Genomic DNA, 16,078 nt, shown 5'->3' with positions numbered 1-16,078 from the left:
ACCAAAATTTATTTTAAATGCAGAGCATTTCTTTAACTCACATGTAGCGTCCGCCGTCCGTCCGCAACAGCTCAGCGCGCAGGTGCGCCCTCTTCCCCACTCCTCCTCTCCCGCATCACGCTAACCTCCTCGCTCTCAACAACAGGTCCGCACCCCTCCCCCTACACTATATAAAAAAATAATACTTACCGGCGCCTGGTTTCGATCCCTCGACCCTGCGGGCGGAACGCAAGGTACATGGTGCTCTACCCACTGCGCCACAAAGCCGACACAGAATGAAAGGCTACGAACGCGCCTTATATCCTTGACTCATTCAAACTATGTCAAGAAGCTGCTGATACAACGCATTCACTACCTGTGGGCGGATCGCGAGGTACATGGTGCTCTTCCCACTGCGCCACAAAACCAACACAGAATCAAAGGCTACGAACGCGCCTTATATCATTGACTCATTCAAACTACGTCAAGAAGCTGCTGATACAACGCATTCACTACCACCAACTCCCCAAACACTAAATGTTAACGCAATACACCCACCCCCTATGCGACGCATTTACTCGAGTCCCCCTCGCGGGGAGATGGGCCTTTTTTTACTTGAAAAGAATATTTCTGCTAAAAAAATAGCGCAAGACGCACACTTGGCTTACATTTGTCATTATGTTGCATCTATCACAGGAAAAAAAAGATTTTTTTATAACTTCTTGACCTCATGCGCCCCGCGTGCAATATTTGCAATATTTGGGCTGGGCCACCACCAACTCCATCCCTTAGGCTTGTCCAAAATTTTGCCACCTAACTCGAGTTGTTGTACACGCGGTAGGGTGGCTAACGCGGGTATAGGCATTTTTGCGAGTTTTACCTCACTCACTAAGTGAGCCAAAGTCAGCCTTGCTCGTGGTAACAAATAAATCCGCAAAAATGTCGGCCGCCGTCTTCGCGAAGTGCGAAAGCTAACAAAACTGCTCCTCTCATAAACAATAAACTTGATTCTTTTCAATTCCCAAATTAAGTATTTACTTTTGTAGAGCTAGATCTAGTTTACTTGAAAGTAAAATGTTTTCAACAGTGCATGCCTCTGGTGAAAGCAGAAAACGGCGGTAGACAATTTTTTTTTTTCGTGTTTTAGGGCATCATTCAGCTGTGGAAGCTGGCTTATAGTTTCAGATCCCTTCTATATTTCGATTCTCAATGTGCAGCAAGGCAAAAAATCTTGGGCTGATATTCACGAACCTGTTTGCAAGTAATGTATAGTAAAAATAGTGATTGATCGCCGCCCGTGTGCGGTTTGTTCCCTTCAAAGAGAGCGATGTGATAGCCGAGTCGCCGGCTAACCAAAGCTGCTTTTCGATATCGTACGAGCAAGTAGCTTTGTAAATAACGGCCCGCTTTTTTACTCACAATGCCAAGGATTGTTACAACGGCAGTTATTCTGATGGAAAAATAACTCGTGCGGTCTACTTCATTTCGATTGATAGCAACGCGATGTTGCAATTGCGCCTAACTCCATTATCCTGGGCAAACATAAGTGGGAGTTCGTCTGTGTAAATAACAGTGCGAAACGCGACGCTATTGCGCGCATTTGAAGGCGGCTCTGAGCGGCCGCCGGTAATGGCAGCTTTTCTATTCAGTTTCGGTTCTGAAAAAGCCAATGTCGTGAGCCGTTGGTCGCTTGCGTTCATGTTTGAAACGTAGTATTTTGCGCTTCGCACTCTTTTTGTGCGTACTATTAGGTGACATTATTTCTACGGCGAAAATATGAGTGCAGTTGGCCTTTAAGCGCCAAAGTGCATTCATTTTGGAGCAGTGAATCAATGCTGTCATGCTGTCACTCTGCTTGAGTCCTGTACTGTAACCTCGCCTGTCAGGGTATTGTTCCTGTCTTCCTTCGGCTCACCCCTCGCCATGCAGTGAACCAGTTAAGTTTGCCTTCAACTTTTTGTCGCCGTCCCCAAGGCAGAAACTTTTGCTGGCCACTCGACCACCATGCTACCACTCATATGACAGAGGCGACGGGGCCCGGTGCTGAGACAACTTCCTGTATACAACAACGGGTTGCCAGCGGTGGGATGGCAACTTCGCAACACCTCCAACTGCTTCTGTCCTGCGCTGCTCGATTCCACAGTTTACCGCCGAATTTCTCTATTTTATTCCTCCATCGGATTACTGGCCTTCCCTTTCTTCTAGACCCATCTCTTCGTATGCACTCTGTTACCCTAGTTGTTCACCGGTTGTCGGTTTGTCTCACTACATGGCTAGCCCAAGTCCATTTCTTTTTCTTTATTTGAACAACGATATCTTCTTCTCTAGTTTGTTCTCTGATCCAGGTAGCTCGTTTTTTGTCTCCGAGTGTTATTCCCAACATTATTCGTCCCATGGCCCACTGAGCCGACATAAGTTTGCTTTCTAGTTGTTCAGTAAGTGCCAAGTTTCAGCTCCGTATGTCGTCACCGGCAGTATGCACTGGTTGTAGATTTCTCTTTCGAGTGGCAGAGGTAGCTTACTTTTCATTATCTGGGAGGGCTCGCCGAGTGCTCCCCCAACCCATACATACCTACTATTCTCCGCCGGATTTCTTTCTCATGGTTGGGGTCAGCACTAACCATCTGTGCGAAATAGTTATATTCTACTTCTTCTAGCTTTTCGTTTCCTAAGCTGAAGGGAGCTTTCAGCATGCTTATTCCACATTACTTTACATTTGCAGTGGGGAACTGTAGTCGGGACAAGGTGTTAACAGGGCCAGGAAAGAACCAAGTAAACAAACAAACAAGCAAAAAGCCCACGGTTAATCACAGTGAAAATTCAATGAGAGACTCCAGGATTAATAGTGGTGTGCTAAATTCAAATATGACAGTTTGATGCAGGAAATGTTCGAAAGAATATTTCGGCATTTTACAAACATCTGAACTTGCATGGCCCGTTAAACATGCCGCAACCTGAAAACTGGCATGCAGGAATGAATGCCAGTCAGTCACATATTTGCAAACGTTTAAATTCATACTTTGCATTCACTGCGGCCCAAGAAAAGAACTTGTGAATGACACTGAGTGTCTTCAAAAATATGATACAATGAAAAAAGTATTCAGTATTCGGTTCAATTATTTCACTCCTCCAAACATGGCTAAAAAGCAAATTTGTGCTGCTTTAAAGGGGCCATGCAGACAAAACACAAGTTTGGTTCATTCAAAAGAGTGCTTCGTTTGAATCATACCGACACCACTTCTAACGCACACTTCAAATAAGCTGTATAATTAGGAAAAATGGGAATGGCCATGCGACCCACTACCTCATTTTCCGCAACAGAACCTATGATGTCATATGCCAAGCTGTGCGATTGGCTGAGGCCAGCAAAAGCAAACGCAAATTAGGCAGGGCTTATAAGCTTGCCAAACGAGCTACTTAGGGTTAAATGTAATGCATATTCATTTTACAGCAGTAAGAATGTGGGGTAAACAATGAAAGTTACGAAAATACACGTAAACATAGAAGTACCAATGTGCACTGCTGTTGGCACTGGGTGCACTATGCTTGTTTTAGCTGCACAGCAGTCCTCCGCTTTGAAGTTGTCTTACATGACATTTGCCGATTGGTGTAAGCAATGTTGTCTTACGTGACCCTGTTCGTCGAGCATATCCCATATTTCACAGAACGATTACTTTCTACCGTAACAAAAACAAAGAAACGGCAGACAACAGTCCGCAGCTCCATATGGTAGCGCCATCTGGGAGGACTGATGGTAAGCAAGGCTGCAGAGCCTAATACGCACTGGAAATTCGTTTGAGTACCCGCCCTTGTGACTTCATGGCAGGCGTCACAAAAACATGCGATTTGGCAGGAGAATCAAAATTTTAACCATTCATTAATTTCTCAGTGAATACGACATTGTTTGCTGCCGGACAAGCACTGGGGGCACTATAAAACACGAAATCTTTCGACTAAAACAAACTTGTATTTTGTCTACATAGCCCCTCTAAATTGCTCGCTTTGTTCTCCAAGCCGAGAGTTTATAAGACCCCGTACACCATCAATGTAGCATGTCTTGCAACATTCTGCCCCTACAGCTTACACGACAGAAATCAACATGTGTGCACTTTATGAGCAACTACTGATTCAAATACAGCTGCCACAGCTTTAATTACATAAAGTTGTAATTATGCCAGGAGCTACTGTGAACACGAACAAATAGAGAAAACTGAATTTTGATTCTTATCAGAAAGTATTTATAGCCACGGAGTCAAGACCAGAATGCAAAAATGCCCAAGGAAAAAAGTTCTACATATACAGCTAAAAGGCTGCCAGGAATTTGAAATGAATGCTTTGGGAGAAGAGATACGATAAAAAAAAAAAAGCAACGAGGGGCACTGCAAAAATATGAAAAAGAACTAAGCATTCACTACAAATTTCAACACCGTCTACTCTGGTAAGAACTTGTCCCACCTCTGCCAAGCCGCCCTACTCTGATGAAGCCTATTGTTGCACAGGCAACTCTGACCAAGAACTCGTAAACTGAAAACAACGGCACAGGTTTTAGAAATATGTTTGTATTGTGTTTACAAGTAATGAACATTTGAACACTTTCAAGGAGGGTTCACATTTTGAGAGCTGGCTTGGCTTGGGGTTGCTGTTGGATTTGCTGTTCCAACTTGTGAATGGCCTCCCTCTGAGTTTCCTGTTTCTTCTCCAAGTCCTGAAGGAGGCTGTCATACTTTTTCCTGGGTGAAAATAAAAAGGACGACGCAGAGCATTACGCCACTGTATGGTGAAGAGGTCCAAATTGACCCTGGCAACGCTTGTGGGGAGTTCAATTTTTAAAGCCATGAAGACGAAAATTTTCCAAAACAAATAAAATATGAATTAACACTGATAGCATGCCACAAAATGTTTAGATCCTTCAAACCTCACGCAGGCAATGTTATTATTTTACTGCACAGTCTGAAAAATGTTTTATTCGAAAGAAATCTTTTACTTGCTTTATGAATAACTAAAGAACCCCTGAACCCCTCTCTAAAAATGCTTTGCAACATGCCAACCACATTTTACTACGCTTTGTACATCCAAACAAAAAAAAAACACCTGCCCCCTTAAAAGAATTTTAATAAAGGCAAAACAGATAAGCCAACACACTACAAATAACACTATAGCTTGCACAAAGACCTTCCAGCAAGCATATTTGCATTTATAAATATGACTCTTTCTCAATGCAATTGTAGATTAGAATTGAAGGAACTGTTTTATCCTTCCGTGTGCACCTCCATCCTACTGCTTACAAAGTGACAATGTAGCTGATGATTTCTCTTCATTTCGTCCTATCAGCATAGCCTGATAGCCTAGGTATAGCTTTGGATTCAAAACTTGAATGCAAATCTCCCAGAAAAGTACCTAAACAGCTTCCCCAGCCTTCGTATAGGGGGGAGACACTCAAAATCTTGCTACCCTATTCCTCCGTTGTTTCACCTTTCCCCCACGAACATAATCCTTGAAGCCAAGATCATGACTTCTCTTGCTGCACTCCACTGGGTGTGAACTTCATTGCATCCTGCCTCCCCCTCTTGTCATTAAAAACACACTCTAGGCCCCTTAACTAGCATGGTGCACTGGCTACGCTACAATGCAATCTAGATAAAGCTATCACGGTGGCTGCTCGTGGAGATGGGAAAGACAAGATACCGAATTATGAAGACTGGAGTTTTTTCATGGCCTCTCTATCTTTTCATCATATGCATTTGGTGGAATTATTTTTATCCATCTAGAATGCATTTCGACGAAAGATATTTTGGTGCAATAGAGGATAAAGGTTGCAGAAACAAATACAAGTGTTCCCAAAAACAGATTTTAAACTTGGTTTTTGTAAGACTTGACACTCTTGTCCTCTCTCAAAAATGACTGAAGGGAAGAGCTAAAGGTCTCCATATTTCATGGGACAGGTAGCATAATGTCTTCATGAACAACTAAATCTATCTGGTTCTTTTTGCATTTCCGCAAAACACAAACCAACGAATAACGAAGAAAATACGGGATAGCATATCTTTCAAGTTCCTTCAGAGGTATGGATTAACTAAAAATAACATACACACATTGGTTACTCAGTGTTATATCGCTGCACATTGTTACAGTCATGCACAGTAAAATTCTTCAGACATTACTAACGATGACATAACAAGGATAGGATTACGAGTCATTTTCAACCTAAAGTTTTCTCTCTAAAACAATGCAATGCACAGAAAAAGAAAGAGAAAGAACAATGTACACAAATCAATCGAGCATGCCCGTTTTGTGAATTCCAGCATCCCACTGAAGCACCAACCCCTTGAAGGGGCCATGCAGGCAAAATTCAAGTTTGTTTTATTTGAAGGATTTGGTGTTTTATAGTGCCCCCAGTGCTCTTCCGGCAGCAAGCGATGCTTTATTCACTGAGAAATCAATCAATTTAAGTCAAAATTTTGATTCTCCTGCCGAATGGTGTGTTTCGCAACGTCTGCCACATGGATGGGTCTTCAAGCGATATTCAAATGCGTTGTTCAGTCTGCAGCACACTGGAGCCGTTTTTGCCATCAATCCTCCTAGACGGCCCACACTGCTCCGCGCCGCTATTCGCCTTTGTTTTGTTTTTCACCGTATTTGCACCTGGCTTGTTTTTGTTACGGTAGGTAGTAATCGTTTCGTGAAACATTGGGTATGCTCGACAAACAGGGTCACATAAGACAATGTCGCTTACGCCAATCGGCCAGTGTCGTCTGAGACAACCCCAAAGCGCTGCGGTGCTGTGCAGCTATAACAAGCATAGTGGGCGCAGTACCAGCAGCAGTATGCACTGGTACTTTTATGTTTACACGTACTTTCGTAACTTCCATTGTTTCACCCCACCATTCTTACTGCTATAAAAGGAATATGCATTACACTTAAGCAAAAATAGCTCCTTCTGCAAGCTTATAAGCCCTGCCTAACTTGTGTTCGCTTTTGCCAGCCTCAGGCAATCACACAGCTGTGCATGACGTCATATGTTCTAGTTTGGGACATGAGCTAGCAAGTTGCATGGCCATTCCCTTTTTTCCTAAATATGTAGCTTATTTGAGCGAAGTTTACGTTAAGCGTGGTGTGACAATGATTTTAACAAGGCAATCTTTCGAATGAACCAAACTTGTGTTTTGTCTGCATGGCCCCTTTAAATGGCCTTCATGTTAGCTTGTTATTCACGAGCTAATATACTAGGATGCATAGCAAAATACCTTTCAACAAATGGAATCTGTCAGCTCACACTAAAGAAACTGTGGCCATTCAAGCAAGAACCCATTATAACTAAAAAGCAATGATAGAGCAACTTCTTTTAGACAGAAACTCTCAAAAACTAGGCAACTCACACATTTTAGAAGATTTGACAATGTTATTATTCTACAAACGTACATGGCTATGCTGCTTCCAACCAATTTTCATATGCAATTTTTTGGAATTCCTGAAAACTTCTGCTGTAACTGTCGGTTAACGTCAACATTCTTTTTCAGACAAATTTTCTGGGCTGCTTGATTAGTATTTTTACTGTCCCTACCCGGTCCAAAAAACTGGTCAATTGCACACCTGAATATGATCCCGTAAAAGCAAAAGTGAGATACAACAGTGGAGCATATAAAAAGCGAAGAATGCACAGCCACACAGCAAGACGCACTGCAGAGAAAGAAGAGGATGCTGAGCTAAAGGTAACACCACACCTCACTTGTCGATCCTAACTGTTCGGCTTCTGCCCCCCTGGATTCCCTTGGCCTTGCTCAAAGTCCATCCATGAAGTACGGGCCCCAGGGTGCTACCGGGATGTCAAATATAGTCTTTTGACTAAGACAGCCCTAATGCAGTTCAGGGACCATGAACGAAGCGGTGGCTACTTGGAAGTGGTTTATGAAAGACGTGCTCTAGCCATGCATTTTCAAAGAAAACGCAAGCAGAATAAACATTTCCTAGAAGGCTGAAGTTATCTGGGAAACACGCATGACCTATATGGAAGACACACCAAAGCTACAAATGGCAGTCAACTAATGGATGCTGAAAGAAGTCAGTCAGGAGCAGAAAGGGATCACCAGGCATTCACTGGGTACCAGAACATGATTCAGGATTGCCATGTCATTGAAAACCAGCTTTTTAAAAATTTAAACCAGTTTGAATTCCTAGCCATTGAATATGCTGCCCAGTTTTCCGACTATACAACAAAACGTCTGCGAGGAACATCTTTGCCATTACGAACTTACATTTTGCAAGGCAACTGTGAGCAATCGCTACTACCTGCAGGACATGCACACTGCCCTGTTGTGTTCGGCTATCCTTTGTACCAACCTGGAGACAGTACAGGCATTCTAAAACTGACCCTACCAAGTGAATGTAACAGTGGTACCATCTGTAACCTGGAGTTATCCCCATCAGCTACACAGCAACAACTTGTGTCGACGAGACCTGGTAGACCATTACACTTGTCTGTGCTGCAATTTCGGAACAAAGCACAAGCCAAAGCAATGGCTACAGGGAAGAACAACCACAGGGCTGCTTCCAAACAAAAGCTTCCTTTAACAGCACATTCTTAATGGCATCACAACGAAGTTCTGTTCCGCCCTGCTCGTGTTCTCGATGCCCACTGTTTTGGCTACCATTTCACCTCAGAAGTGCTGAGATACCCGATTGCCATGTTTGGCCAAGGCCTTGCTGTCAAAACATTCCACACTTCCACTCGGTCCTTTACGGATCATAAATTGCCTGTGTCCCATTTCTCGATTTTTATGTCGCCCACAAATATGAGGGCTGACATCCTCTTGGCTCCTCATATGAAGCTTAGTCAATGCTATTAGGTGGAGCACCTTGCACAGTAGCTTCAAGCTTCTGACCATACTCTGAAAGCATCTGTGAGAGCTGAGGTCCCCAGAAAGCCCTTAATCTGAGAACCTCACTGGTTCTTCCTACCACTCTTATCAAAAGAATTAAAGGTACGTACAGTTCTGAGGTGATGTAGTCTATTCGTTTATTAACATTCTGCTTGGCCTCGTCAAGTCCTTGCTTGATAAGTACAGGGCCAATCAATTTGAACACCGCCGCACCAGACTCTAGAAGATCCAGCTCCTATGCAGAGACAGACAAAGGGGGGAAGCAACAGATATGATTTTCTGCAAAGAGCTGCAGCATTTAAACACAATGAGAACACTTGTGATGCAAAATGACGTTCAGTTGTCATGTCACCAAAAGGAGAATGTGGATACTCAGTTCCTATTTTCATGGAATAGCATTTATGCGAGCATTTCTGCCCCTCTTTTCCAACTGAAACGACTGTTTTTTTATAATTTCATGTTGGGCTGCTATAACAAATATGAGAACTCATAAAAAATAATAAATATGTAAATGTTTCGTGACCGACAGGATGGACAATGAATGAAAGCATATTCAGTATTTAGTAGGACATGTTTGCTGAGCCAGTGAGTCTATACTGTGCTTCACACAAGTGCAAACACACAAGGATGTGAAAGGGAAGGAACAGGTGCCGACTCTCAACTACTGTACTCGGATAATCTACTTGCTTCACATATAAGAGCAAACACACAAAGACGTCATGCTTGGGGTATGAAATTCACCCATAGATCCTAAAAAGCGCCCCTTTCTTTCCTGCAAACATAGCAAGGGCATGCCACACACTCATAGTTCCTGCCCTTGATGCCGAAGATAAATTCATCTCCCAAGGTGGGACAGAAAAATTTCCATCTTATCAATACAAAGCAATTAACATCACCATTACACTGCAATCAACCAGTTATTCCGCTCATTATATAATATTCATTAGACTCGATATACAACACAAGATAACTAGTTTCCTAACTACCACAGCCATTTTTTTGGGCACGCTATGAGTTGGTCTTTTCTGTGAACACATCCAAATATAGGTATGCATACTCCAAACGTGGGCGCTTAAAGTATGCTTAGTTCCTTGTCCACCGCTTGCAAATTTCTGCTGTTGCACGCTTTGTGTGTTTCGCAACGTTTGCCTCCCACAGGGACAGGGATGTTTTTTTGTGTGGCAACAGCTATTGTTGCCATGAAGAGTTATTGTTCTCACGAGCACTCACTTAACAGCCCGCCTGCATAACAGACTGCCCACATAAAGGCCCATTCACACTTGCAACTGGAGCGACCAAAGCGTACAAGCAACGGCAAGCACAAGGTCGCGGGTTCGATTACCGGCCACGGCAGTCGCTTTTGTGATGGAGGCGAAAAGCAAAAAAACGCCCGTGTATTTGAGATTTCAGAGCACGTTAAAGATCCCCAGGTAGTCAAAATTAATCTTCAGCGCTCCACTACAGTGTACCACAGCTTATCGCCTGTGAAGCGTCAGCGCATTAAGCCCTACAATCAATCAAATGAATATGAGAAACGGTGACTACGTATTTTTGCATTTTCTTGTTATTTGCTTGCGCTCGGAACGAGATTTCACAGGAGTTTCAGTTTTGACATCGCAGTACCCGGGCACTATGGCAGGATATGACGTTAGGGACTCTCACCTCCTCTTTCCGAGTCAAGAGCGACTACGGCGACAAAAATGAGTAGAGACCAATCGCTCTTGTCGCGCGACAAAAGTAACGCCGGATGACGAGAGGGTTAGAATTGTCGTCGCTTTTGGTCACTGCAGTCACAAGTGTGAATGGGCCTAAACAGTGTGCCTACTTAACAGCATAACTGCTAAGCAGTATGCTGGCTTCAGTAATGCCAGTTTCTGGCTAGGGGCTTGCAATGTTTTTCTAGGATTTACAACAAGTCAACATAAGGTTGGAAAAAAATAAAAATGCATGATGGAACACCAAGGGTAATGCAGTGGTATCCAGAAGGATTCCCGACAAGAGACACAGCACCCTGAAGCAGCTACTGGGCTCCCCAAGTCAATGAAATGGGCCAAACACACACACACAGGTATGCAATAGCTAACGCAACAGGTTTCCCCACAGTATCGAGAGAGTCAAATAGGTTGCCGAGGCCAGTGCAACAGCTGCTACTGTGCAGCTGTTTGCTGTAATTCTGAGCAGATTTTTTTGGGCATGGTGAAGTCAGAAAACGGTCTAAATGATAGAGCAGTGTGGAAAATCGAGTTCAAAAAGGCACTGGCATGTTACGTGACAGTAATATTCTGCATTAATATTCAGGCGCAGTAATTTTCAGCCGATGCTTTGTTTGAGTTGTGGGTCTCTATAGAATATTTTCCCCAAGATATTCAGTCCAGAGTTCAGACATCCCTTATAAATTAAAATACTGAGCTCGCAAGGAATACCTGATATCTAGAAGCAACGGTTGAGATGTCTTTGGTCCAGGCACGAATTTTTGCCCAAAAGTAGCCTTTAGTTCTAATGTTTCTGGTTCCTTCACATGCTTCGTATTCCTACTTTACATTCAGTTTATTCTATTGGGTTTTAATGTTTACAGTTCCTTTACATGCTTTGTATTCTACTGTTACATCCAGCTTATGGCACAAATGAAAATGTGCATACTTGTTCTCCCACCAGACTGGGCTGTGTGTCGTTTTTGCAAAGGGGAGGTGGGGGGACATAAAACACTGACAGCCCCAAATTTGTCAGCAAAAAGAAAAAGACAAAAACAATAATAATATTAATAACAATACATAAAAAGCAATATTTCCTTTGAATTGCAGAAGCAGCAAGACACACACTCAATCGGTAGCACATTGTTACCTCTTTGACAACACTGTTCTCATTCAATTGGGAGTCCAGCTTTTGCCGCAAACTGTATGTCTTCTGGAAGTCTGCAACAAATATAACACCACAATTACACATGAAATTCCCTGGGCAAACACAGATGGCAAAGAAGAGAACTTCAGGCTATAACCGTCTGCTCATCGTGGTTGAACTTGTGGCCAGGGGCTCAAATATAGGAGTGTAAAACGGATTCTCCCTCATGCCGGTGCGAGAGTAACAATGAGGAAGGGAAACGCGAAAACATACCGGTATGTCAGTGACAGCGAAAGGGTTAAAGAGAAGGACGGAGCCTACTAACCATCACTGTGTAATGTTAGGGATAGCTTATGCTCAGGGAATGAATATGTTGCTGTATGTTCACCTCACGTTAAATTGCTTTGTGTGCTCTTTTGATCGAGCATGAAAAAAAGGCTAGTCTTCAGTGACCCTTTCGAAGGGCAGTATTTATCAGCGGCTTCACAAAGGCACAGGAGTGTTCTGTCTCTCACCATTGAAACTCTTTCCTGTAGGCAATCCTGACGACTCATGGAAAAAGCTCTTCTAATAATTTACATTTCTTAGAGACAAAGGCATCGTCACTTGCAGGCACAGGTCATAAATATAACTCATTCAGTAATGAAAATGAGGCCAAGCCGCATTCACCCAAAATTAGAATCAGATTCAGGTTATGGTGCACACACCGAATTCTGCAGCCAGGCTTGAGGCGCGTTGCAGTGGAGGGCTTTAAAGTAATTTTGACCATGTGGGGATTGTTAACGTGCGCCGAAATCTTGACATACCATATTTTATACATACGATCATGACGTTAATGATGGGTACATTTCACCATCATCATCATTTTACCATTATCATGGGCTGCAAGTGAGGTTAATATATATATATATATATATATATATATATATATATATATATATATATATATATATATATATATATATATATATATATATATATATATATATATATAGTAAAAAATGGGTATAGCTTCTAAAAAAACTGTTTATTGGTCGACGTTTCGATCGGATGCCGATCTTTCTCAAGACAACATTTCGTATTTCTGTGCACGTATTTATAAGCTCGTCGTCCAACGACGCCGAAAAAAGAGAGGGGGGATTTGGGGAGAGAGGTAGCAACAAACACGCTCTCGGCGAGGTGAGGTGAAGGTTTGCAAAAAAGAGAGAAAAAAAAAAAAAAAAAAAGAAAAGAAAGAAAATGCAAAACAAAAACAAACCTAAACATGCAGAAAAGAGAGAGGAGTACACAACTCTTTCAAAAACACTGTCCTCCATCGTTCGTCAGCTTGTAGAAGGAGTGACAGGTAGCGCCCGCTTCAGAGGGGGGCCGCTCTGCTTAATGACAGGTAGCACCTGCTTCAGAGGGGGGCCGCTCTGCTTAATGACAGGTAGCGCCCGCTTATATATATATATATATATATATATATATATATATATATATATATATATATATATATATATATATATATAGAGAGAGAGAGAGAGAGAGAGAGGGGGAGAGGGTGTTTCACTTAACTTTAGCCACAGTTTTCAATATCAATTTCAAAATATTTCAATGCTCCCTAAGACGATGCAACGAAATGCATGTTGCTAACTTTTCTATGCAGTTTCTCACGCTATTTTTTGTACGGTGCCTAATTAGATAATTAGCCAATTTTAATAAGCCAAGTTTCGAACCAACAAAGCTAGGCCTAAAATCCCAATTAGAAAGTTGCAGAGCGGTATTCAAAACCTCAGAATAAACACTTTCTGTCTTTCTATCCATTAGGTATTGAGTTTTTTAGCATCTTGAAGATGCGCACGAAATACAAAAAATACCACGTGACGTGTGGGTTCGCGCGTAGTGCTCCCAAACATTGCGCGCACAAACTGCCGTAGGTGCGCTGCCGCTTAAAAAGTGACAGGGCTGATGACGAACCAGTTGATTCTGGCAGGACAAGCGATAACTGCTCCGTCTGCTTATCGCTATTGGCGATCGGTCGCAAGAAAAGCATAGAGTTTCTTAGTAAGTATACTAGAGAGGAAACTGTGCCCCGTAAGCCATGTCGTCGTGGGGGTTCATGGGAAGACCCCCCTTTTTGGCTTGGGCTTGGCATGACAACTGGATTCTCGAGCAGTTTTGGGGATGTGCTTTCTTCACTATGCATTAACACGTTTACGAGCTACAAGTGAGCCGAAATCCTCCCTTTTCTGTGGTAGCCGTGTTCAGTGAAACTGCAGGCAATGCGTGATTGCACCTGACGTTTCTCATGCCGCAGTCGAAGGACGTATGACTGCGTGGGTAATATGCCGCCGCGAAATTTGTAGCCAACGAAAAGAAGAAACAAAACGTACTTCAACGCAGACAAGATACGACAGATACGGGCGTTTGTATGCGTCCTATCTTGTCATCGTCCACGACTGTTTAACGCCACGTTTTCATTTTTCTAGTTAAACTAGCTGGCGGTCGCGGTGCACTGATTCACCACGACGGCAACGTTTTTATAGGCACGCTCAAAAAACTTTCGAAACTCTTCAAACAACTTATTATTTGAAATAATGGTAAAATTAATAAAATCACAGTCTCTAATGAGTCTCCCCCCAAATATTAACATTGTTCGTAACTACAACCTTGGCCTGCGGAAAAGCAGGCACAACCGTTCCGGCAAAAATACGCTTTATCTCCCTTTTTCTTAGTTTTAAAACAGCCCGTTTTATTTTCCCCTTACATAATTGCACACTATTCTTCGCGTTTTTGTGGCACTTTGTTTAAATTTGCGGTCCCTAAAACGTTTCAATTCAAGCCAATGATGAAACTAAGGCGAGCGCGAGCCCATGACAACACAGACGACCTTGATGTGAGTCGCATAGACGCTGGCGCCAGATTCCTCTCTAGTGTATACTGTAAGAAACTCTATGGAGAGAAGCACAGCGCTAACGCAAATGGCACAGCCAACGCCTATGTTGCTGCCCTGTTGCCTCGGCAGCGGCAGTGCGCCAATGGCATTTGGTGCGCGGAATGTTTGGGAGCACTTCAATCAAGACGAGCGAGCCCGCGCGTCATGTGGTATTTTTTTGTATTTCGCGGGCATCTTCAATAGACTAAAAAACTAATACCAGGCCGAATTCTGAGGTTTTGAATACCGTTCTGAAACTTTCTAATTGGGATTGTTGGCCTAGCTTCGTTGGTTCGAAAGTTTGGCAATTAAAATTGACTACTTATCTAATTAGGCCATGTACAAAAAAGCGCGTGAAAAACTACATACAAAAGTGAGCAACATGCATTTGGTTGCGTCATCTTAAGAGTGCATCGACATATCTTAGTTGGTTGAAACAGTTAGTTGAAACACCCGGTGTGTGCGTGTATATATATATAGCAAATCTGAATGGGAAAATAATGACCTACCGCATTCTCCCCTTTGCTTTCCGAGGCATTTTTGACTGCCAACACTTATATAGTCGCGAATCTGCGGATATATAGCGAATCAGAATGGGAAATGAGGGGCTCTTTGAATTAAGACAAATGAGGGTAGGGAGTCAAGAAAGCCAAGGAAAGCAAAGGGGAAAATGTGGTAGGTCATTTTATTATCACTGAAACAGATATAGTTTGCAAAGAATGAAAGAGAGAGAGAAAGAAAGTGGAGAAAAACGCTTTCTTTCTTTCTTTAATTTTTTTTTTAAATCCTTGTGTGTTCAGCAAAGAGGTCATACCACCAGGATTAGCCGAGTAGCAGATGCGTGCATTTGACTCTGCATGAAAAGACGCAGGCGCAAAAACGATTCTGAGGCGTCTAAAGGTAAGTATTTCCTGTAAACACCTTGCTGGTGGAGTACGGGGGCTGCGAACGCAAGGGCTTTGCATCTGTTAGAACCCTGTGTGACAGACTGACAGATAAACACGCGTGCGCAACCTTTTCGGATGGGACGTGTCGCGTCGTCAGAATCAAGCGTAAGAAATGACGCACACCTAGCGCAATAGATGACACATATCTAACGTAACGAATGAAACCCGAACACAAGCTAAGAGAAATATCTCCTATTTTGGATACAGCCGATCGTCGGTGCGCAGGCGTGGCATCGTGTGCACTGCTTCTTTGACTAACTTACCTTTACAAAGTGGCATGCGGCCACACGTTTTTGCTTATAAACCCTACTACTGTACCCCAATGTCGAATCACGAGTGTAATCACTACTTACCTTTCTGAACACTTTTGTATTTTTCGACTTCTTGTACCAGCGCTTTGTGAACGGCTTCCATGTTCTCTCGGCAAGTTGTACAATGATGCTGATACCGATTGTCTTGCTTTCTTTAGCCTAGCGAGTGCTGTTTTGTATTATTAACAACAAATATTTACACTTACCATT

General features: G+C 42.8%; 1 protein-coding gene across 1 annotated transcript; it reads right to left on the bottom strand.

The window, feature by feature from the left end:
* Nucleotides 1-4,518: 4,518 nt before the first annotated feature.
* Nucleotides 4,519-16,033, bottom strand: Pfdn6 (prefoldin 6). The gene is made up of 4 exons (XM_077679584.1): nucleotides 15,911-16,033; nucleotides 11,697-11,767; nucleotides 8,966-9,090; nucleotides 4,519-4,709 (listed from the first exon to the last, which is right to left on the bottom strand). Exons 1-4 carry the CDS (start codon nucleotides 15,969-15,971, stop codon nucleotides 4,586-4,588), a joined length of 381 nt encoding a protein of 126 aa, XP_077535710.1. The 5' UTR covers nucleotides 15,972-16,033; the 3' UTR covers nucleotides 4,519-4,585.
* Between the last annotated feature and the right edge of the window lie 45 nt (nucleotides 16,034-16,078).

Source organism: Haemaphysalis longicornis, unplaced genomic scaffold (assembly GCF_048455015.1).
Source record: "Haemaphysalis longicornis isolate Haplotype H1 unplaced genomic scaffold, Haemaphysalis longicornis Haplotype H1 scaffold_1, whole genome shotgun sequence".
NCBI lineage: Eukaryota > Metazoa > Arthropoda > Arachnida > Ixodida > Ixodidae > Haemaphysalis > Haemaphysalis longicornis.
The sequence above is the reverse complement of the archived record's forward strand: the minus strand, read 5'-3'. Positions and strand labels throughout refer to the sequence as shown.